This window comes from Sinocyclocheilus rhinocerous, unplaced genomic scaffold, assembly GCF_001515625.1.
Source record: "Sinocyclocheilus rhinocerous isolate Xijiao unplaced genomic scaffold, SAMN03320098_v1.1 scaffold1182, whole genome shotgun sequence".
Classification (NCBI taxonomy): Eukaryota; Metazoa; Chordata; class Actinopteri; order Cypriniformes; family Cyprinidae; genus Sinocyclocheilus; species Sinocyclocheilus rhinocerous.
The window spans coordinates 247,907-272,776 of NW_015624203.1; the positions used below are offsets into that span (position 1 = coordinate 247,907).

At 36.3% G+C, this 24,870-nt stretch overlaps 1 protein-coding gene across 1 annotated transcript in view; it reads right to left on the bottom strand.

Moving 5' to 3' along the window:
• Positions 1-24,870, bottom strand: part of LOC107739104 (leucine-rich repeat-containing protein 7-like) — an 80,716-nt gene that overhangs the window by 36,373 nt on the left and 19,473 nt on the right. Inside the window, exons 3-8 of the mRNA XM_016551104.1 lie at positions 5,632-5,834; positions 3,936-4,053; positions 3,711-3,789; positions 2,444-2,533; positions 1,681-1,737; positions 887-950 (exon numbers count right to left, since the gene is read on the bottom strand). Of these exons, the coding sequence (XP_016406590.1) occupies positions 887-950; positions 1,681-1,737; positions 2,444-2,533; positions 3,711-3,789; positions 3,936-4,053; positions 5,632-5,834 (611 nt within the window). The remainder of the gene's footprint in view (positions 1-886; positions 951-1,680; positions 1,738-2,443; positions 2,534-3,710; positions 3,790-3,935; positions 4,054-5,631; positions 5,835-24,870) is intronic.

Genomic DNA, 24,870 nt, shown 5'->3' on the forward strand with positions numbered 1-24,870 from the left:
GCAGCAATCATCCTTAATTGCAGAAATGTGGCAAAACATCTCTGGAGAGAGCCTCAGACTATTAAATTCGAAAGTGCTTTCCATATTTGAATCAACATAGGCTACATTTGTGAACGCACATTTTCTGCAATGTCGCGCGTCTTACAGACTGCAACTTACAATCGCAACTTCATTGTGCTGTTACGCCTTTCGAGCCGAATTTCACAAAATTAGTCAGCTCCCGACAGCATCAGGTGTTTTATTAATGGGGAGTATAATTATTAATTTTTTTATTTCATTGAATGTAATCGATTAGATATAATAATATTTAGGCTATAATAGGCTATTATAAATCTGGTTGGTTTGTACTGGCGACATAATGTGTAAATGATATGCGTGCGGCCCGTGAGACTTGCACTTGGACCATAGTGCGGCCCAGTGGAAAAAAAGGTTGAGAACCACTGCTCTAGACACAGTAGCTTGCCTGCTCACGGACCTCCTCATTGATTTATACTCAAATAAATAAATGCAATGCTGCCAGCATCAAGCACTGAAAGAAACAGCCATGGGGATGTGTGAGTGGGGCTACCTGGTATGCATATGATAAATTCCTTGCCATTGTTTACTCCAGCTTGGGTTAGCCAATTAAATGCAGCTCAGTGGTGAACTTTCTGTCATGGGAAGTGCTGTGTATTTGAACCAACTCATGAATAATGGATCAGCGCATGATGCAACCAATGCAGTGCAGCACTGGAGAGCTGACAAGAGACTCTGGGAATGGAGGCAATAGCTTCCCCTACCCCCCTCCTCAATCCCCCCTAAGCCAAAATCCATGCTGGGTAAAGACTGAGTGAGGTAACAGCTGTCTCATTCATAAAAGTGTTCAATAGGAGAACATCTTTCTTACCAGTTCAGAGAATTCATTGCTTCCCAAGTCTAACCGCTCCAGTTGCGACAGCCTATGAATTGACCTGCAACATGACAAAACTCACTTCAAATATATGTAGACGATATGGATTATTAAATGCACTCTAAAGAACTAGTTCACCCAAAAAAGAAAATTCTGCAACTCTGTACTCAAATATTTGTCACAATATTTACAACCTGGCCCTCATTCAGTATGCTACATGTTGGCAAACACCGCTCTCTCAGTTTGGGTTTGAAGGAAAGATAGGCGGTATTATTGCTGGCAGATAAAAATAGTCTTGAACCAGAACATCTGAACAAGTCAGCAAACATAAACCATCGTGTGCAATATGTGTCCTTCTCTAGAGGGGTCCAGAGGTTTTCCCCACCGTGACAAATGACATTGTAGACTCTGCTACTCTGGGTCTGTTACACAAACTTGTGTCTAAATCACATTATTGAAGGACGAACAAAAAAACTAAATGAAAATCCTCTTCACGGAAGATAAGAGAAGAGTTTTATATATTAATGCAATTATCTGAAGTGGTGTTAGATTCAAATATCAGTATTGGATTATTTGCTCAGCTGCTATAGTAGGTGTACAAAACAAAAGCTCCATCTCTTTACATTTTAAGGCAGTGTAAATGAAGAAATTCAAACAGAATTTAATCAAAATGCCTTGTGGCAGAAATAAATACTTGCTGTGAGGTTTGTGCTACACCATTTTTTCATGCATTTTTATGGCATGTATTTATTTAATGATCCATGTTGGCAGAAACCAAATAATTGACTTACTTTGGCATAGTTTTCAGATGATTCTCACGAAGCTCCAGGATCCGTAATTTAGATAATCTGAAAAAAACAAATAAATTTTGGAAAAATTATTCACCTAATCTTTTCAAAGCAAAAACATAGGAGTGAATTCAATAAACAGTTCTGCCACTTTTGCATGTGGTATTTCAGCACAAAAAATATTACAGATTTTTCACAATGCATTTTAACCAGGCGCTGTTTGGCTGCACCACGAGTATTTAAATTAATGTCAATCATTTCAGCATGAATGTATCATTCTTGCTATAAATGTTCAGACTTAGGGCTATTTGTCTGGACATTGCGCAATTAACATTGCATTATTACCACCTTCTAAAAAAGCTTGAATGAATGAATCAAGCTCTATAACAACACAGACAGCCCGTGCAAATACACGGTGTTGTCAGGGCAATTCATTTTTAGTGAATTCCCCAGATTCTTTTATCAAAAGTAAATGCAACAACCCTTGACCAATGTCAGCTGCAATAATAAATCCCCTTTTCCCCAATGCAAATGAAATAACCATTCATCATCAAACCCAATATGAGCTGCAAGAACCCATTTATTCATGAAAGCTTTAGGCAAATCACTGCCAGAATCAGCACCATGCTGCTCCTCGGATACAAAATAACATCTAAAAATAAAACTGCTACAATGACAACTACAAGAACGAGACAAATTCAGACAGGTGTGCTAAAGAGCCATTTCACAATCCCCAGCAGGGCAGGAACAGAGATGAAGCTCTTACCTCCCAAAATTGGCAGGCAGGTATTCAAGGAAGGCGTCATTTAAGAAGAGCTGTGTCAAGTTGAGGAGCTGGGTGAACCCGTCTGGGAGCCTGCAGTAACAGAGAGGTGATCAGACCCTCTCAAAGGCCAGTGCCCTTAGGATTTGATAAGCGTTAAGTACTTCAGGAGCGGCGAGAGCCATCTGTAATCCCTCTACACTTCCCCTTCTACTAGCTCTGTTAGCATCCCAGTAAATGGAGTCACCTGAGGGCTGATTTAATCATAATATGAAGAAAGGGCTTTCTGCAGAGACCATGCACTGGATCCTGAATGTTTGATCTTCTAACATTAAACTTCTAAATCAAAGATCTGAAGCTCAGCACGGAAGGCCAAACGAATACATTGAGATAAAAAAGAAATGCATGTCTTATCTCTCCTTGAGTGAAGTTTGGTTCAGTTTTAAGGCATGATGTCTACTTACAATATGCATTATTAATGTACAAATGTGCTTTAGAATTCAAAACTATGTTTAATCATGGATTAAAAAAAATTGTTACATGAAATATGAAAACATCTAGCTTTTGCTTGTATGTTCACTTTGTATTTTTATCCCCAGGACCCCAGATAAGGAAAACTAATAATTGCTTCCATTTGAGAGTGAAGAGAAAAAATACAGCAAATCCATGTACTGTATGATATAATAATCAATTTCATATTTGTGTAAACTGTAGATAGGAAATCCTCATCAGGAAAATAAGAGAAGAGTTTTATATTTTAATGCAATTATTTGAAGAGGTGTTTGATTCAAATATCAATATTGTCTTATTTGCTCAGCTGCATACAAAACAAAAGCTCCAAAGATCTCTTTACATTTTAAGGCAGTGTAAATGAAGAAATTCAAACAGAAACAGTGTTTGAAAGAAATGGCAAAATTAGCGAACATGAAAAAACTTAACATGCTTCTTTTTATTCTTTTTTATTTGATTGTTTTTATAATTATTTCACATGCAGCTTTTATTATCTCATATTTAAGGGACATGAAATACTCGTATTTTTAAAAATCCACAACACCATTTAAATAAGCTAGTGAAGGAAAATGAGATTAAGATGATTTAAGAAAGAGTGACCATAAAATGTTAACTAAAATCTATTGACATAAGATCCACATAATATGTTAAATAAATATATACGGATTCGTCAACTACCTATATGTACATAATAGAGCAATTATCAAACATTAATGTTCTCAGTCTTTCTGATTTAAGAAATGTGAGCAGCTCTACGTACTTGGCTATAGGATTTACACTGGCCTCCACAACTGATAGACATTTACAGCATTTAATGTTGTCTGGAAACTCTTGAATACCTGAAACAAAGTCAGTTTTACCATGTTGATACATGTGTATAAAGGTGCAATCATATACAATCATTCCAATATGCTCGGCATAAAAAATGGCTTGGCAAAATAGATTTAAATAAGCAAATATAGAATAAATGCAGTTAAGGATATACCATTTTTACTAATATCTAACTCCTTTAGATTCACAAGGCTGGCGATGGTGGTTGGCAGGTTGGAGAGGTCATTGTCAGGCATGCTCAGCTTCTTGAGCGCTTGACAGTTGAAGAGTTGCTAAGAAAGACAGAGAAATAAGGAGATTTGGTTAAAGAACGTGTTCATTTTTTATCCTCTGTCTGTTTTATCCTCGCTTGTTGGTTATATAATAAAAAAGACAATATTTAATACTAGGTGAAACGTCTCGGTTACGTATGGTAACCCTCGTTCCCTGAAGGAGGGAACGGAGACGTCACGTCGTGACCGACGAATTGGGATATCGCTTCGATAGACCAATCTTTGCAAGGCTCACCTGGTTCCACGGGTTGGCAGAGGTGCGTGAGTAGGGCCTTTGTTGACGCTCTCGAACCGCCCGCTGCTGCCGTCTGGCGCATTTTACACCCGTAATTTAGCTCCTAAAGTCATTTAGCTCCTCTTTTATTTCTGTGTTGCTCTGCTTTTTTATAGGTGACTTAGGACAACCAGAGTGGCATTCCCACAGATGTACAAGCAGTTATTTAAAGTTTCTTGTGCCATGCTATATTTGTACAGTTTACAAATTATTAAAACACTTACAAATGAGAAGAAAATGTCCCACAACCTCACATTACTTTTCACTTCCATTTAATTCAGTACTATTTGATTTCATTTTCTCTAATAAATTCACAAAACTCAACCATATCAACTCTGTCACACAATCTGTGTGTCTCAATCAATTCATTCACTGAAGTGAATACTAGATTTGTAACCGTGTTTAAAAGATTAATCCAAAATAATTCATTGAAAAATAACGTATTTCTGTTTTGTATCCTGTTTTGTCCTAGTACTCTACATACTTTACATGCACAACCTGAGTGGAAAAACACTTTTATTCAGCAGGGATACATTAAATCATTCAAAAGTGACAGTAAAGATATGTATAATGTTACAAAAGATTTCTATTTCAAATAAATGCTGTTCATTTGAACTTTCTATTTACCAAAGAATCCTGACAAAATGTACAGTATTATGGTTTCTACAAAAATATTAAGCAGCAAAACCGTTTTCAACATTGATAATAATTTCACATATTTCTTGAGCACCAAATCAGCATGTTAGAATGATTTCTGAAGGATCATGTGACACTGAAGACTGGAGCAAAGCCTGCTGAAAACCCGACTACCTAATAGAAATAACTAGCCCAGGGAAAGTATGAACAGTGTTAAACATGAATTAAGATAACAACCATGGGTTTAGAATGGCACTTCAAGAGTTAAAAGTGAGCAAATACTTATTACTTAAACACTTATCTAAGGAGCATATCAGAACAAATGATATAGACCAAATTCAGATAAACAAAAACATATATATATACAGCTTTGCACACACAATATGGGAGCTGTCCATGATGATCCTGTTATAATCTGTTATAGATACATTAGACAAAGCATGATTAACCTTAACCAATATGAAATACCAAATGGTAATAATGATACTATCAATAAACTTCAATTATGGGACACTTTTAGGGCTTTATAAGGAATCAATTACATTAATAATTCAATTTGCACCATTTTTGTGTACTGTTACACTGCTGTGTAAGATGATGTTCAGGAGTTGATGTATCCACTGTTTGGCAGATATTATGCATGTTTAAGCTGACACTTGACAACTTACCTTAGGCAGCTCCTCAATCTGGTTGGCGTCAAGGTAGAGCTCTTCTAGCGTGCGCTCGAAGCTGAAGATCTCCTTAGGGACCTGCTGCAAGCTACAGTGGGAATAATCCAGCACTGAGATGACCTCCTCCTCCCCCCGGAAACATCGACAGGGCACCAGGCGGCCGATGATCTTCCTCTTAGTAGTCATCTCCAGACACTGCACTGTGGGAAGAGAAAAGAATATTCTAGTTTATGACAGAAAAACACATTCTCACAAGCATATAACTGATTCACTAAATCACACACATATTCACACAAAATAACTTTCTACATAATTGAAGCTGGTATAGTTTAAATGCTAAGCATTGTACAAAAAAATTGCAGAGTACCACTGTGTTTCTATAATTGGTACGAAAAGGAAATTGTCTGGAGCTTTGTGTTTTATTCGAGCTGAGGTTGAGCTTTTTATTATCTATGAACCTTACGATAGGCTATCATTATCTTCATTTATTACACGGCTCTCTGGAATACTTGCTTCTCACCGGTCAGTCGAACAGTCAAATATTTTTGTGTAATGACTGCTAAACTCTATATTTGACAAGTGGACACAGAAACGGACCAGTGTTGCTTTAATGTCAAGTCAAGTCAAGTCACCTTTATTTATATAGTGCTTTATACAATACAGATTGTGTCAAAGCAGCTTTAAAGTGTAAAACAGGAAAATGGTGTGTCAGTAATGCAAGAGGACAATAGTAAACAGTCAATTTTTCAGTTAAAGGCAGGTCATCATTGATCCAGTGTCAGCGTTCAGCTCAGTTCAGTTCTCTTCCAATAGTGTCTGTGCAGTCAAGTCGACAATATTGCCAGAAATTAAGTGTCCCCAACTAAGCAAGCCAAAGGCGACAAGTGGCAAGGAACCAAAACTCCATCCATGACAGAAATAGGGAAAAAAACCTTGGGAGAAACCAGTTCAGTCGGGGGGCCAGTTCTCCTCTGGCCAGACGAAACCTGCATGGTGTGGTTTAATTCCAGGCTGCAACACAAGTCAGATTGTTCAGAGGACTTGTCTGGTTAGTCTTTGCTAAGGATCTGACTCCTTTCATGACTCTTTTATCACTCCATGATCCCTTTCTTTTCCTGTCAACATAAATTGATATAGCTAATTTTGCATTTCAAATTGTAAAACTTGCCTCTGAGGTAATCATTTTTTATTTTAAAGTGATCACAGACCTTTCGATATGTGGTTAGAAGTTCAGGAGTCTCCAGTTAAAGCATGAATAGACAAACATTGCTTGAAGAACAAAAAAAAGGTATCAGACAGACAATTCTGAATAAAAACAGAAAAAAAAACACGTTATTAGCATTGTAGTTATGTTAGATAACTAGTTAATTGAAAAGTAGTAGCAAATAATAATAAATAATAATAAATAAATAATTTTAAATAACACTCTTTTTAAATAATAGTTAAATAATTAAAAACAACAACAATAATAATATTTAATATTGTAACATGTATGTGTTGCTGCTAGGCAGACTGGCGTTTATGTCGTAATGTACTATATTTCTCAAGGTAATCGACAAGTAAGCTATAAATATCATATAAATTCAAATCAATATTTCAAGTTCATGTTTTCTTTATTAGTTTGGCAATATTAGTGTAAGGAGCAGGATAGTCAACAGTCAGCCAGTCATTGTCGCAATATAATTGTTTTCAGGCAAGCTGATACAAAACCAATTTGCTTTATTTTGTAAAAATAAACATTTGAATTTTCACTTACATATTGATTGACTAAATTGCATTTTATTGTCCTCAATATTGCAATCACTGCACACTAGGCAAACCAGATTTTATTTTCATAAAAGCCAAATTGGATAAATCATGATATACTTTTTACAGGCTTTTTTCCTTTAATTTAGAGCAAAGAAAAAAAAAAAACAGGCCAGACTCAAACCTGAATCCCAGTGAGCACAAACAACACCTCATCTGCACCACATCTATAACATTTAAGACAGTATCTGCAGACCACAGTCACAGATTTCTGATTCACAAATTTCTCATCAATCTGACTCTGGTAAATGAATATCAACATCATATCTTAACTGAAATCATCCTGCTGGACAGAGTGCTGTAATTACATAAGGCAAACCGAAACCAGATCCCTCATAAAATGAACCACATCCTCTTAATTTGAACCATGAGCTAAGCATCATAAGGTGACTGATAACTTAACATCTGCCCTATAAGACAAAGACAATCTGACATAAAGGCTCAATGCTGTACTTCAGAGGTGTTAGTGCGCAGTAACCTGTGTCATAAATCAAAGCAGTTTATCTGATTTAGTTTATCATGAAAGCTCATTTAACACCCATGAGAGAAACCCGTCGGGGAACTAATAGCAAATATCAGTCAGCGAAAAAGGAAGCAATATAACACAAAATTGCTTATATCAATCAACTGTGATGAGATATGTCTCTACTGCCTCTGTCCTGACAAGAAGCCAAAGAGAAGGAAGAGACATGACGAGCATTGTAATGTTCATCAGGGACGGAAACGTGCTGCTAAAACAATGTTTGAGAGGGCATTAGGGAATAATGTCTGAAATGGAAGACAAGCTGTGCTAATGCAGAGTGCTTTTGTCTCTTGCAAATGCAAATGTATCACTGATAATTAAAACAACCTTCACTCAACAAAGAAAAGCAGCAGCTCTGGATGAACGACTACACAGAGGATTCTGGAGATTAAAATTTCAGGAAGAGTTAGTGTAAGAGAGTGGAAATTTTAGGCTGCTATTGCTTGAACACTGCAATCAAATGTTATACTGTTATATATACGCCTACATTTTACATTTCTGTAGTTGAATTGCATATAAAACGTACATCTATTTGGATTACACATTTTGTACATAAACAAAATAATAAACTTAATATGATGCATATTTGTCAGTCATACGCAAATAAAAGAGATAAGAAACAGGTAAGATTTATGTAATTGTACTAATAAACTGTATGTGTTTTAAATACACAAAAACCCGATTTATCATCAATAAATTTAGTTTGCTTCAGTCAATGTCATATATTTTAACTAAATTAATGTTGCTTGTTCCACAGCTAGCCATATTTAACCATGTCCATTGTTACGGGGCTGACAAGACGTGAGACATGCGGATCCATGTGCAAGCCAGACGGAAGTTCATGGACCGGATACGTAACATCCATACTTTTGAACTAAATTGAATTGTTTTCACATTAAACTGATTTATGCTGATTCTAAGCACTTTGAATAAGTGCATTTTGAAAATATGATTTTATGATTTAAATAAAATCAAATAGATGCAAATAGTTAATAATAACCTATGCCATGATTTTTGAGTACAGAAATGTTGTCTGTTTCATTTATGTATGACTTAAAAATATGCATCACATTAAGTTTATTAGTTTAAATTAAAATTACAATCCAAACAAATGGAAATTTATATGCAATTCAAATACATAAATCTCAAATTCAGGCCTAAATATTCTTTGGTAACTCTTTACAATAAGGTTCCATTTATTAACATGAGTTAACATGAACTAACAATGAAAAACTTTAAGGCAGTTATTAATCTTAATGTTAATTTCAACATTTACTAATACGTTATTAAAATCAAAAGCTATCTGTTAATATTATTTAATGGACCTGAGCTAACATGAACTAACAATGAACTGAACATCATTAATAGATTATTGAAAGATTAATAAATACTCTAACAAATGTGTTGCTTGTTAGTTAATGATAGTTAATGCACTAAAGTTAAAGGGGTCATATGATGCGATTTCAATTTTTCCTTTCTCTTTGGAGTGTTACAAGCTCTTGGTGCATATGAACATGTCACTTCCTCTCACTGATGACATCCTCTTGAGAGGTGCTGCATAGTAACTAAACCAATAAGCAAGAATGATCCAAGAAGAAGGAAGAGTTACAGGACAGGTGACACTATAAACGGATGAATCGGATGAAAATAGACTAAATGTCTGGAGGGAGGCATAATTATTTCACAAGACCACTCCAAAAACGTGCAATATTAGTTTAGACTGCTGTATCTGCTTTATCTGGTCTCCTTACAGGCTTAAGATCTAACATCATTCCATCTGAATGACCGCTTCATGCAGAGAACTGTCAGCCACCATCTGAAAGGAAAAACAACAACGTTTCCGTAGGGATCGTGAGATAGCTAAACAATGGCTTCGAGATAACAGGTTTTCTTTTAGGAGATGTGCTTGGGGAGAGAGATGATCGGTACTGATAAGATAAAGTCATGTTAACCCACAAGAAAATAAAAATGTCTCAGATAAGATAGAAGATTTTTCTCATCTGATTCACTTGTACGTGAACTCTAACTATTTGTATGGCTCCTATGGGTCCTTCTTAAGTGTCCTCATTTTGGATCCTGGGAACAGATAATGCCAACCCAGCAAATACAAAACGTTTTTACAATTTTTCATAATGTTGTATTTTGGTTGCAAATAGGTAATGTTGTAGTACAACGTTTTTAAATAAAAAAATAATGTAACCAAAATAAAACATTTTAAAAACGTTGTGAAAATACCTATCTGTTTTCTTTAAGTAGCCAAAAAAAAAAAGTAAATATCACGTTTGTCAACTACGAAAACGAAACTAGACCAATCTGCAACTTTTGGGAGGTATTTTATTCAGGTGTTAAAATATCGTAATCTGCACATTGGAATAAGATGTTTAAAAAACGCCATAAAAATACCAAAATACAACCATGCCAAATCTCCTATGGTACGTTCTGTTTGTGTAAACATATCAGTAAAATAACAGTTTAGAATAACATTAAAGATACAGTGACTAGGCTTCTGTTGAATATTTACTTCAGAGAAATGATTTAGTGTCTTCGAAAAAGTCTGTTAGCATCACAACGGTTAGCTAACTATAGAGGCTAACTATAAAGGCCTGTTCACACCAAGAACGATAACTATAAAGATAACGATAAAGATATAGTTCTAAAATTCGTTCTCGATATTAAAGAATAGCAGAGTCCACACCACAGCTGTACCGATAAAGGCACAGAGAAACAATATCATTGGAATCACTTTCAGAATGATTTTTTCCAGCTGATGAAACATTAACAGCCAATCAGAATCAATCCTGCTATAAGGAGCTCGAAAGTGTAAAGCGGCAGAAGAGTGTGCGCTTGGAATAAACAGACAATATGCAACTGCAACTCTGCATTGAGAACACTTGGTATACAACAACCTACAGAGGGGTCCAACATAATTCAAAACCCCAGCGAATCTTGTAAAAAAGATGTATCACAGTTTCCACAAAATATTAAGCAGCACAACTGGTTTCAACATTGATAATAATAAGAAATTTTTATAAAGCACAAAATCAGAATGATTTCTGAAGGATCATGTGACACTGAAGACTGGAATAATGGCTTTGTTTCAAAAATTCAGCTTTGTCCTCAAAGGAAGAAATTGCATTTTAAAGTATATTAAAATAGAAAACAGCTATTTAAAAAAAAATGCAGACTTGTTGAGCATAAGAGACTTCTTTCAAAAACAGCCCCAAATTTTTGAAAGGTAGTATACAGTATATACTAGGAGTGTAACGGTTCAAATTACTCACGGTTCGGTTTGTATCACGGTTTTAGAGTCACAGTTTCGGTGCGGTCCGGTATGTGCTACGTTTAGGGAAAAAAGGACTATAATGTCAAAAAAAATAAATAAGAACAAATAATCTTACTACAAGCAACAGCACAAATAAATACAATAGAGCAAAGATACAAATATAATAAACTGCTTTTCAGGGTTTTTAGGTAGGTCTAACATTAGTTAACATAAGGTACAGAAATTGAATAAAGCAATCAAATGTAAAATAACATTGCATATTTGACTGTATAAATCAAAGGTTAATCCTTATTAAAGTTACAAAAGCTATTCAGTCAGGAGCAGTGAGTGATTTCCTTGTATTTTGTTGTTTAATTAACATTAAAAACTTTAAGACAATGCACGGATCCAGTTCACTGATACTGTGCATTCAACCGACTATCTAGGATACTCACCAAAACAGCTATGTTGACAATTTTTGTGTTTGAATTTGTCCATTCAAGCACAAGACTTAAAAGTTTTTTAAAAAACTAAATATTTGTGCGCTTCGTATGAGCGCACACACAAATATACTCACTGCGCTTGTGAGTTCGCATTTGAGTCTTCTGGCTCTTGAATGTTTAAACTTTAGGTTTAAACCTAAAACCAAGGCTTAAAGGCAGGGTATGTGATTTTTCAAAAACACTTTAGAAAACTGATTCGGGCTGAATAGCAAAACAAACTTGTAGCCAATCAGCAATAAGGGGCGTGTCTACTCGTGATGTGGAGGAGAGAGCTTTCAGTGCATGGGACGGACATTAGCCGAGCGGAGCGACAGAAAGATAGAGATGGCAGATAAAAAAACAAAAGAGGAAAACGTCTGCGGAACGATAAGGCAAACGGAGCTATCAAAATAGGGGCAAGACCCTTTTGGGGTAGGGGCGTGTTTGTTTTGGTGATTTCAAATATCAACATTGGCTACCAGAAATCACTTACTCTGCCTTTAAGTGAGTATAGTTTAAACAGATAGCAATGTTTACTGTTCAGGTCGCACACGTGGTATCAACACCCGGGTGATGACAGCATAAATGACTGGTGGGTGACCGAACCGTGGGTGAAGAACGGTATGGTTTGATTTTTTACCGAGAACCGTTTCACTCCTATTATATACCTGAATTTAAAACAAAGATATTTCATCATCTTGGAATTATACGGTTCTATCTGCCATTTTTGTCAAAATTGAGTTATTCACATATTCTTATTCTGTGACAACTTGACAAGGCTGCATTTACACTTGGCATTAATATGCGACCTGTATCCGGATGTTGTCCACATACACATTGAAAAGACAAATGTAAATGGGCTTCTGATCTGAATATTTTACGATCAGCGTGTCCTGGTCCAGAGGTAGTCGAGGACGCATTGTGATCGGATCTTAGTGTAATGTAAACGCAATCCAGCCATCATATCTGCATTCGCAGGTCGAAGTCACACAAAACCCCGCCCCCTCTCTCCCGAACTGTCAGAAAACGTATTTAAATATTGCACGGGAAAGAGAGATCCGATCAGTTATCCAGAAGTCACTTGATGTTGTCAAGTGTAAACATACCGTGTCCTGATTGACTGATGATCCGATCTGCTAGATCAGATCACAGTGATCGCATGTTAATGCCAAATGTAAATTCAGCCTTATTTACATTATGTGATGTTTTTTAAGTTGTGTACATTTTGGGACTGATGTATGAAAGAGACTTGATCCCCATATCCCATATCACTATATGGAATGCAAAAACTTTGAAGCTCAATATCTCGAAACTGCTCAGAATGCAGATAGAACCTTATAATTCCAAGGTGACGATTTGTTCTTCCTGCCTGAGATAAAATATTTCAACACAAAAATGTATAATTTGCTCATTTGAATAACAGGCTGGTCAAAGCAAACCCCTTCATTATGCATGGACTTGCAGATTTAAAATACATATGCATATGTTTTCGGCAACATGATAAACTTAATTTCATTTATATTCATTATTGAAGTAATAATTTATAATAATAATTTGTTACATTTATATAGCGCTTTTCTAGGCACTCAACGCGCTTTACATTGTCAGGGGGTATCTCCTCATCCACCACCAGTGTGCAGCATCCACCTGGATGATGCGACGGCAGCCATAGTGCGCCAGCACGCCCACCACACACCAGCTTACTGGTGGAGAGGAGACAGAGTGATGAAGCCAATCAGTAGATATGGGGATTGTTAGGAGGCCATGATGATCAGAGGCCAATGGACAAATTTGGCCAGGATGCCGAGGTCACACCTCTACTCTTTTCGAAAGACATCCTGGGATTTTTAATGACCACAGAGAGTCAGGACCTCGGTTTAACGTCTCATCCGAAGGACGGTGCTTGTTGACAGTATAGTGTCCCCGTCACTACACTGGGGCGTTAGGACCCACACAGACCACAGGGTGAGCACCCCCTGCTGGCCTCACTAACACCTCTTCCAACAGCAACCTAGTTTTCCCAGGAGGTCTCCCATCCAGGTACTGACCAGGCTCAGCCCTGCTTAGCTTCAGTGGGCAACCAGTCTTGGGCTACAGGGTGATATGGCTGCCGTATTGGCTGATATGGCTGCTCTGCTCCGTGTCGTGCCTAAAAACACCCCTTAGCTACTTTAAAATCACTGTAAACCATGAATTCTTGGGCTTTATTGCTTTAGTACATAAAACATGAAGCCTAGTTAACAGTGATTTTATAACAGTGGATACTGTAAAGTTCTTCACCAGGTGAGGGTGGCTGGATCTTGGCCTGCTGTGGCTGCTTCTTGCTCTCTGCCACAGTGAACGCCTCAGGTGGGGGTTCCTCTCCGCGCTCCACCTTGCACTCATAGGCGAACAGGTATTGGATGTACTGCTTCTTGAGGGAACTGGCAGAGCTGCTGGAAGTCCCCACATTCAGGTGGGTGGACAGCTCTTTCCATTTCTTGTTCTTATTTACCTGTTCGAGGAGAGACTTTCAATCAAAACCATTCAAGATGCAATCAACTCATAAGCAGTTCCGCCATCTAACCCTGTGAGCGATTCATGTGCCACCAGCTATTTAACTTAACTAGGCGCTATTTGCATCTTAAAATCAATTCATTGTAATTGTTTTTTGCTTGAACATAGCTCTTTCCTATGTAAATGAGGCTCATTATAGAATGCGCAGGATTCACAAACATCATCGATGTTAGCCAGACATAATTAGCACTGCGCTATTACCGCCCACACAATGCTGGTGGTAAACAAAAGCTTTTTTTAAAGCAGGGGTCTGTGCCAATACTGCAGAGGGTCTTCCACTTATTATTTGATCTCTTTGAAACTTGTGTTTTTTTTCTTCTAAAAACAAAATGCATTGGTTAACCTCAAAGCTAAAGCTAAAGAAATTCAAGTCCAGCTAAATGCTTCAGTGCCCCCGAAAATAAAATGCAACAGTAAATAGTACATTTAAAATGTAAAAAGTATGTAAGTGTACATTAATAAAGTCTGGTTTAATGCCTTTGCCAGTTAAACATCATACATTATGTAAACTAGTGATTCACAAATGTGACCCTGGAGCACAAAACCAGTCTCAAGTCGCTGGGGTATATTTGTAGCAATAGCCAAAAATACATTGTATAGATTTTTCTTTTATGCCAAAAATCATTAGGACATTAAGTAAAGATCATGTTCCATGAAGATATTTTGTAAATTTCCTACCGTAAATATATCAAAACTTAATTTTTGATTAGTAATATGCATTGCTAAGAACTTCATTTGGACAGCTTTAAAGGCGATTTTCTCAATATTTGTGCAGCATCCACCTGGATGATGCGACGGCAGCCATAGTGCGCCAGAACGCCCACCACACACCAGCTTATTGGTGGAGAGGAGACAGAGTGATGAAGCCAATCAGTAGATATGGGGATTGTTAGGAGGCCATGATGATCAGAGGCCAATGGGCAAATTTGGCCAGGATGCCTCCAGCATCCCCTCTCTGGGATTTTTAATGACCACAGAGAGTCAGGACCTCGGTTTAACGTCTCATCCGAAGGACGTGCTTGTTGACAGTATAGTGTCCCCGTCACTACATTGGGGCGTTAGGACCCACACAGACCACAGGGTGAGCACCCCCTGCTGGCCTCACTAACACCTCTTCCAGCAGCAACCTAGTTTTTCTCAGGAGGTCTCCCATCCAGGGACTGACCAGGCTCAGCCCTGCTTAGCTTCAGTGGGCAACCAGTCTTGGGCTACAGGGTGATATGGCTGCCGACAATTATGCAAAAGTACTAAGTTTAATTAAGCAAAAAGTACAACTCACTGATCAGTCACAACAAATTGTTTGTGTACTGATTGCAGTTTCAGGAATACTGTGCTTTACCAGAGCACTACATAATATTAAAAATACAAGCATATTTGAGGATTAAAAAAAAAATGTATTGTATAGATGTATGTAAAAACTTGATACTTTATGCTATCTGTTTATTTGAACGTTCCTCTGACTACAGTTAGTTTAGATTTTTTCATTAAGTGACTTTGAAGCACCTTCCTCTCATTATTGGGATTATTATTCCTCAGGAGGAAATGTTTGGTTGATTGCTACATTAGACAAATTAATTACTGTAATCATCCACTGTTTCATGTGTTTGCCAGTTTGCTGTGGGTACACACATGCCACAATTCGGGTAATGAGAGCACCCTCAACTCTGGTTCAGGGGAGACATAGAGAGCAGGATCTGTTATTTGAGCGAATATTATTGTCTTTTATTGGGGTGATCATACTGTACGTGCCTTTTTTCCCTGACATGTCCAAGCCAAGATTTTTTAATTGCCTAAAATGTCTGGGTTTTGGCTTTGTTTTCCTATTGTTTTCATACTTGCTAAAAGTAATGATGAAAAGTAGTCTGACCAATAGCGTGCAGGCATTGTACATAATCGACTAGTTGTGACGTGTGATAAGGTGGTATCTACAGAGAACAGTCAAAGCAATACAAATACACATAAATATAAAGTAATTTGAGGCAATTTAGAAATCCTGGCCAGGATATGTCCAGGAAAAAGAGGACGTACATTATGTTCACCCTATCTTTTATTTTCTAAAATGAAAAGTAAAGCATGTTCAACTCTAAAGGAATGTGACTCTGACTTCAAAGACAGTAATAATAATAATAAATCAACATCAAGGTTTTAGTTTACAGTGTGAATGCAGAGATGACAAAGTGGAGGGCAATCTTATGTCCTGATCTCAACAGCATCTCAAGTGTTTTCTTGCTTTTATAAAACAGCAACCACATAATAAAATATTAAGGACAAAAAACTTCATTCAAATATTATTTTATCACCTGCTATTCTTACACCAGAAATGGTCTCTGACATAACAGCACGTTGCTATGCAACATAAAATAACGATCCGCCATGTGAGCCGCACAGCAATCCAGCCGTATTATATTCCACGATTCAACAGCTTTGACCTGTTTACCAGATCGCTGTACTGACCCATCAGCATTCACAACCCAGAACTATCCATTTAATGACTTCAAATCCAACACAGAGCAACATTTGTATCCAATAAGAAAGCCAGCAGCAGAGTACATACCCAAGCAAAATCTTGAGCGATTACACCGAGTAGCCAGATCTGCCCAGGGTGCTATGGAAACTGCATGACGCAAGAGCTGCTTCTGCAAAGGCGAGAGGACACATTCACAAATTCCCAGCTCCGCTCTAGCAAAATGACTTAATTTCTGTCTTTCAATCGGCTCACATAAAGACATCTCCAATAATTCACTGCCATTCCCGTGGAGGATAGCTCTAATGACTTTGGTGAAGCCAGGCTGCATTATACAAGATCTACAGAGAGCGGAGGTGCCACAAGATGAAATGCTATCAGTGTAGCTCCTCAGCCGGTGATTGAGGTTACATTTACCCTGGCAAACAGACTTTAACATCTCTTCTGTTTTATAAAGGTTATTCATTTGACTGAAGCAAGGAGTAAAGGCACTCTTAAAGGGAATAAAAGCAGAGCATTGTATATGGACATTAAGAATGTATGTATATCTAACAACAGCATTCTCAGGGCCACATGCAGCCAGCCTGACACATATTGTTCATAATAGCTGAAAACTGTTTCCTAGGAAACCATCTCTAGAAGCTGAAATATATTTCTTTACAATACTTTCAAACATTCTTCTCACAGTCAGTAACGTGATCCACATATAAAGGTCAAAGTTATTATAACTTTCAATGTTGAATATATATATATATATATACAGTGGTGTGAAAAAGTTTTTGCCCCCTTCCTGTTTTTTTAATTGTTTGCATATTTGTCACACTTAAAAGATTCAGATCATAAAACAAATTTTAATATTACACAAAGATAACCTGAGTAAATAAATACTGCAGTTTTGAAATTATGATTTCATTTATTAAGGGAAAAAAGCTGTCCAAACCTACCTCCTAGTGTGTAATGTTTTTAATGCTAAGACATAATTATTGTTGGCTTTGGATTCAAAAAATAGATCACACAAGAGTTTCCTCAAAAGAAAGTCTTTGGAAACAACTAGAAACTATTTGGAAGTCAATAACAACAGAGACTGTGGAAAAGTACATAAAAACAATGCCAGCAAGAATGCAAGCTATCATGCAAGTTATCAAGGCTAAAGGTGGGCATACTAAATAAAAATAAAATATATAAATTTTTTGGTTATTATGTGTGAATAAAGACTATTTAGTCATTTAAGTTTGTTATTTGCCTAATAAATGACAATATGCTGCTAAATTTAAAGAAAAAATCCTGGAACTTTTTACACTTTTTAACTAAAACTACCATTTTTTTTCTAATTTAAAATAAGGCTTCTGCTCTCTTCCAGAGCTGTGTGTGTGCGTCTGTGGGTTCTGTTATTGTGGGTGAGTCTGACATTGATCTCGCGGGAGTCGGGCCTCAGGTCAGTTAAGCTCAAGGGGGAAACGGAGGATTATATGAGCACATCTGCACATCAGGACAGATAACTTCACCCCGAGATGTCTGCACTATTGTAGATCCTCAATATTTCAGGGTATTTATTAGCAAAGGAATTAGGTTTTATTTTTTAAATAAAATCATGACAAGAATTTTATGTTCCAAAGCCAGTTTTGCCAATATTGCTGCAACTTCATCTGCACGTAGTAACAGCATACTTCTATTTTCATTGATCTTCATACCATTTGTAATGAAATTACAGAGCAATACCACTCGTATGTATAGTTCGTGGCATAGATGTAAAAAACACATGCACAAACAGTAATATGTTTTTGACAGATTATACATTCAAAAAGGTATATTTCAGCATACAAAAAATTTAAAGTGAAAGAATTCTGCCATTCAGATTTATATTGTGAGGTGAATCACACAAAACTAACAATGAATGTATGGGTCATAGTGAAGTTTAAGAAGGACAGACTTATTGAACTTCTTCATAGTCCCTAAATAAATAAATAAATATTTGTCAAGACTAAGCTTTTCATGTGTCTCTTATCAGATTAAAGGGATAGTTCAGCCAAAAATTAAAATTAGCCCATGATTTACTCACCCTATGTCTATGTCCTACGTCAACCGCTGGAACGCCACTCTCTTGTGAACCCGCGTACGATATTTAGTGGGAGCTAGAGATTACGGTTTATAAAGTTTTAAATATGGAAATTTTTCGCTTCAGAAGACATTTATTACAACTTATTAAAGCTTGAAAGAGCCAGGACAATTTTTTAATATAACTCCAATTGTATTCGTCTGAAAGAAGAAAGTCATATACACCTAGGATGGCTTGAGGGTGAGTAAATCATGTGGTAATTTTCATTTTTGGGTGAACTATCCCTTTAAGATTTTAAAACGACAGTTAAAAAAATCTGTCATCAATTACTCTCTCTTCATTTCATTCCAAACCCATAAAATTGGGTTAATCTTCAAAACACAAATTATGATATTTTTATTGAAACCTGAGAGGTTTCTGTCCCTCTATTGAAAGTCCAGGTAACTGAAACTTAGAAGATCCAAAAAGGTCACAAAGAGGTCATAGGAATCGAGCAGATTATATTAGCAGATTTAATTTGGGCCTATTTATTGCACACCCACTGAATCACAATCACGCAATCTGAGGACACGTCAGGCTGTGACTGGAAGGTTAGAAAAATATCAGGTGTATGTACGCGGTGTATTTTAAATCATTACACAAAATGACAACAAAGGCAAAATGACAGCTAGAAAGATAGGCCCATGTGGGCTGTGGAATTTAAGAGGGCACAATATGTTATCATTGGCATTATAATTTGCCAGCAATGCACACAAAGTGTCATTCTCTCAGGACATGCACCAAAATGATGAGATAAAGGGCCAGCTTTCAATGGAACAGCAGGTAACAGAAATGGATTTGCATATTTGTCCTGGAGAGACTTGCTGGGAAAGTACTGTGTTGCTTTTGAAAGGCTGAAGGTCAATCACATGCTTTAACAAAGCATAGCAAAGACAGTCAAGGAAAATGGATTTATTTTAAAAACAGTATCCTGTAGAGACATCTGTCACAAGCATTCATGGCTGAATCGGCTGATGAAACATGAATCTTCTGTGTCTGATGGAAGGCATTATTAGTCAAGCAAACTGATGCCACAAATGCTTATAACCTCTCCATGCGCTGTCAGAGACATTCTGTTGGATTCACTGAACAATTGTTGAACCGCTCCAAAAAAGGACACGACTGGACATAACTGCTGTGATGACCAGGCAACCTGCTTTCTGTCCATTTGGCTCTGCCCCATTTCTCCTTCTCAATGACCATGACTGCTCAAGAGCAGCTTCACTGCTGCCTCAGCATGAGGCATGGCTATTTGGCAGACACTGCAGCTTTCTCCAATAATCAGAGGCAGAAGACATGCAGGAAAACAAATATGCCCTTGGGATTTTCAAAGCTATCCTTCCCGAAGCAGAGCAAATAGAGAGCCACGGCTTTAAATTCAGGATCAATTAAAGATCCGCTGGCAAGGCATCAATTTCTTGGATTTTCTTTTTTCATTACAAAGCGAAGTCAATAATGGTAAAGCAAACTCTTTTGAATTAAATGAACGTCTACAGGGCTACATTTTAAACAGTTGTATCTCTGGGGATTTTACCGTGAATGATTTGGCTAACAACGCTCTTGTATTTACCAATATGTGCGTGCTCTTTTTGAGGTCTTTCTCTGAATGTTTGTTTTTTTAAAACCTCAGTCAATGATCCGTGGCACTAAATGTACTAAATGTAATTTAATTCCTCAGTATCACATGATCTTTCAGAAATCATTTTGATATGCTAATTTAGTGCTCAAGAAACATTTTTTATTAGTATTAATGATGAAAACAGTTATGCTACTTAATATTTTTATGGAACCCGATACATCTGTGTTATTTTTTTCAGAATACATGAATTTCAGGAGAGTTCTAAATAACAGCATTTATTTGAAATATATTTTGGCAACAATGTTAAGTTGTAAGTAAATAATACTGTTAATAGTTTTGAAAATACTGAATAATTAAATTTATACAACACTTTAAAACTAAAATTACTTGAAAATTAGGAAACACTTTAGAATAGGGAACACTTATTCACTATTAACTACGACTTTTCCCAAAATAAATTCCTAATTTGCTGCTTATTAATAGTTAGTAAGTTGTTAAGTTTAGGTATTGGGTAGGATTAGGGATGTAGAATAAGGTCATGTAGAATAAGGCATTAATATGTGCTTAATTAGGACTAATAAATGGCTAATATTCTAGTAATATGCATACTAATAAGCAACTAGTAAAATAAAGTGTTACCGAAAATTATTTTTTACTAATATTAATACTAAAGATAAAAAGACTGATATAAATACCAATATTTATAATTGATTTCTTAAAAAAAAAATGTACTGACCCCATACTTTTGAATGGTAGTGTAAATAATGAAAGAGAATGGGGATCCAAAATTGTGTAAAAATTCCAAAAAAAGTTTCATAAACGTAGTCCGTACAACTAATGCATGTTTTCCGAAGCAACTCAATAGCTTTGTGATGAACAGATCAAAAATTAAGTTGTTATTCACATATTCTTCACTTCCACTGCAGTTCTCGTATCTTATTCATACTTTCACATTCAGAATTGCTGCACTGTGATCGGTCAGGATTCACGTCATGATACCAAACCTTTGTACACATGTTGTGTACAAAGTTGCCATATTTAAAAAGATGCAAATGCGGACAGTGATTTAATTTTTGTATGAACTATACCTTTAAATCAAGTCTGAGTATGTTGGGAGGAAGCAGAAACAACATAACAAGATGATGAATTGATACAAGAATACAACTTCTTTAATAATCTAAAGTGAAATTAGTTTTGGACCCAAAACAGCAGGGCTTTGTCCCATAAAGTTAAAACACTCTTGCGTAACTATCCAAAAGATTTATTAGACACAATGACAGTGATAAAAGAGCCATTCGTGCTGCCAAACACCAAGAGAATATGCACAAAACTCAAAGTTTGGGCTAAGCAATGTAGATATGGATATTTTAGGTCACCTTGATGGAAGGGAGTCCTAGCTGCCTATGTGGATCTTGGGGCCCAGGGACAGTTGCACTAATGGAGACAGATCCAGGACACAAGTAGAGAGAGAGCTTTTTTTTTAGACAAGACAGAAAGGAAATAGAACAGGTAGCTCACCCTTGGAATCCTGCATCTTTCTTGCTTTCCCTCAAGCGTCTGAGAATGGCGTCTTTTTTGTGCTTCATAGAAATACAGTGAGTTTGGAATAGCATGAGGGCGAGTAAATAATGCCAGAATTTTCATTTTGAGGAACTATTCCTTTAAGACAAAGTTATTTTTATAATAACTGCTGCTTCTAATACAATGAGAGAGAAATGTAGTGTGACATGCCATTGTGTGGAAGCAAAAACCTAGGCAGAAGTAGCATAATCTTGTTCAGGCAGCAGCATCCATGTTAAACAACAATGGTCTTGATACGGGAAAGAATCAGAATGCCACAGGCTCAGGCCTGATAAGCAAACAACATTCACGCTGGTGGCTTATAAGTCATCAACCCAGCACTGTAAGTCTGTTTACAAGTACAGTAATCTCACTAGCATTATACAACACTGTGACATGGGCCTACCAGTGATATTGGAAGTCGTTCGCAAGCTGATAGAGGGTGACAACTATTAATTTCCTACTTTGTGCAGTATTCATGAAATTCAAAAGAAAAACAAGTTCCTAAACACCCCAGTAAAAACTAATTAAATGGCAAGCTGATTGCAATGCCTTTCTTGTGCCGAGTTAATGGACCATGTGCACTGGCACTGAATTGAGAGATTCCATGAGCCCTCTGTGCAAGCACAGGCTGGAGATAATGGAAAGCAGTAAAGTTTTAAAATGCTTTGCTGGAAAACACCCAACAGGCAGCACCTCCCACCATTTGTAAAATTACAATCTGAAAAATAACATTAAGATATCCTCAAACTTTGCGCCATGTTATCTTTTAGATTAATAGATTTGAGGTAGAAAGTACACCTTAATGTCCACATGAAATCAAAATTGACCCTAATTACTTTCTTAATTCATGGTCCTCAACTTTTTGTGAACATATTGGTTCATGTCTTGTGAAAATTAATGAAAAACAAAATAAATGTTAGATTGAATAAGTACAGTCTGCAAAGATTTCTTGCATTTGGAGCTAGATATTTGTTTCTCACAATTCATTAATTCCTCTCTATCTTCCAGCATTATGTCACTGACCTTACATCACTCTCATTTATTATTAAAACCTGAGTCTGTGCAAGGTACTATTTTACTTCATAAGATAATGCAATAAAGTGTTTGCCATTTCAGCTTGTAATGATGTTAATATGCTATCTAATGCTGCTCCGCTAGTATAATATTTTGTTATTTTGTTTCTTAGTGGTGCTCATAATAGAAGTGCATGTGGCCAGTGTGACCCTAGTAAAAAAATCCTATGTCATAATTTATTTAAAATACATTTATTTCATACTAAGTATACTTCCATCTAAATGCATAAATTCAAGGGTGGGGGTAAAGGAGTCGGTATCTTGGTGAATGGAACCTTAAGAGCAGAAAATGCACCTTTTATCTCAATAAAAAACAAGCTTCATTAACATATTTATTGACATACCACTTAAGACTCACTGATATAAAATTATAAAAAAGTATTTCTTTATTGCACAATGCACATTTCTTAATATTATGCCTAAAATGTATTTTAATATCACTATTAATAAGGATTGTATGATCTCTGTTTAATATCAGTCTTTAAATGCAAGATATTTAAAGTGTACCTTAAGAATAATTGCAATAATTCCACTTTAGCACTAGTGTTGGGTTCGAGTCCACCTAAGTCGAGTCCAAGTCGAGTCCGAGTCTTTAACCAATCGAGTCCGAGTCCAAAATGGGCCGAGTCAGACTCACATCCGAGTCCCAAACAGTTGAGTACAAGTCGAGTCCGAGTCCATTATCTCAATAAAAAACAAGCTTTATATCATTTTTTTACGATTTTTAATGAAATATGAATTTTGAATAATCAAAATTAGTTTGTGTCTGCTTATTCTATTCATCAGTGTTTGCACCATTAAAGAAGAAACTGCATTTTAATTTCTGGGTTAAAAAAAAACGAAAAATGAATGGACGCCAAAGTAGGGACCCCATAGACAGGGCATTTTGAATTTTTTCTTGGATGAAAATGAGGCTGTGAGGGATAAACCTAGTCTGTACAATGGCACACACTGTGTATAAAAGCCCTACACTTTCCATAAGTCACAGGCAACTCACACCTGTTTTATTTTTTAATGCATTTATAGATACAACTAGAAAAACGCAATATCCATTTAAATGTAACAAATGCAAACCTCTATTGCATCTTGCCATTTTGATTTTTAATTAATAATTAGTGTCCTGCTTTGCTTAGCAAACTTAAAGTACAGGGCATTTTGAATTTTTTCTTGGATGAAAATGAGGCTGTGAGGGATAACCCTAGTCTGTACAATGGCATACACTGTGTATAAAAGCCCTACATACTTTCCATAAGTCTCAGCCAACTCACACCTGTTTTCTTTTTTAAAGCATTTATAGTTACATAAATTACAATAAATTACATTATGTAAGGAATAATTGATGACGGGCCTTTGAATTATTCGAAAATAATACACACCCAAGGTGATTTTGTACCCATAAAAGCTATTGCCGCAAAGATGTTAGAAAAATGATTTTTCTTTGAAGCTAGAAACTGCCACTAATACAAAAGCAAAAAATAATAAACTAATGTAATAAAACATTCTCAAGCTTACTGAAGGCAAGTAAACATTACAAGTATTACTTAAAAGCTAAATGATAAATAAATATATTACTCAAAAATACAAAATAATTTTTTTTTTAGTTTTTTTAAAGGTTTTCAGTAGTAAAGGCTTCTACAGAAATAGCCTACTACATACATTTCATGAAAGTAATAAATGTAAAAATCTTCACTGTATACATTAAATATAGATGATTCTAATTAAAGTTAATAAGTGATTCAGTCAAGAGCAGTGAGTCATTTTTTCCTTTTCTTGTTTCGATTAACATTTATGACGCAGTCTGCGGCTGCAGGTTTACGCTGTTGCTTTAAGATC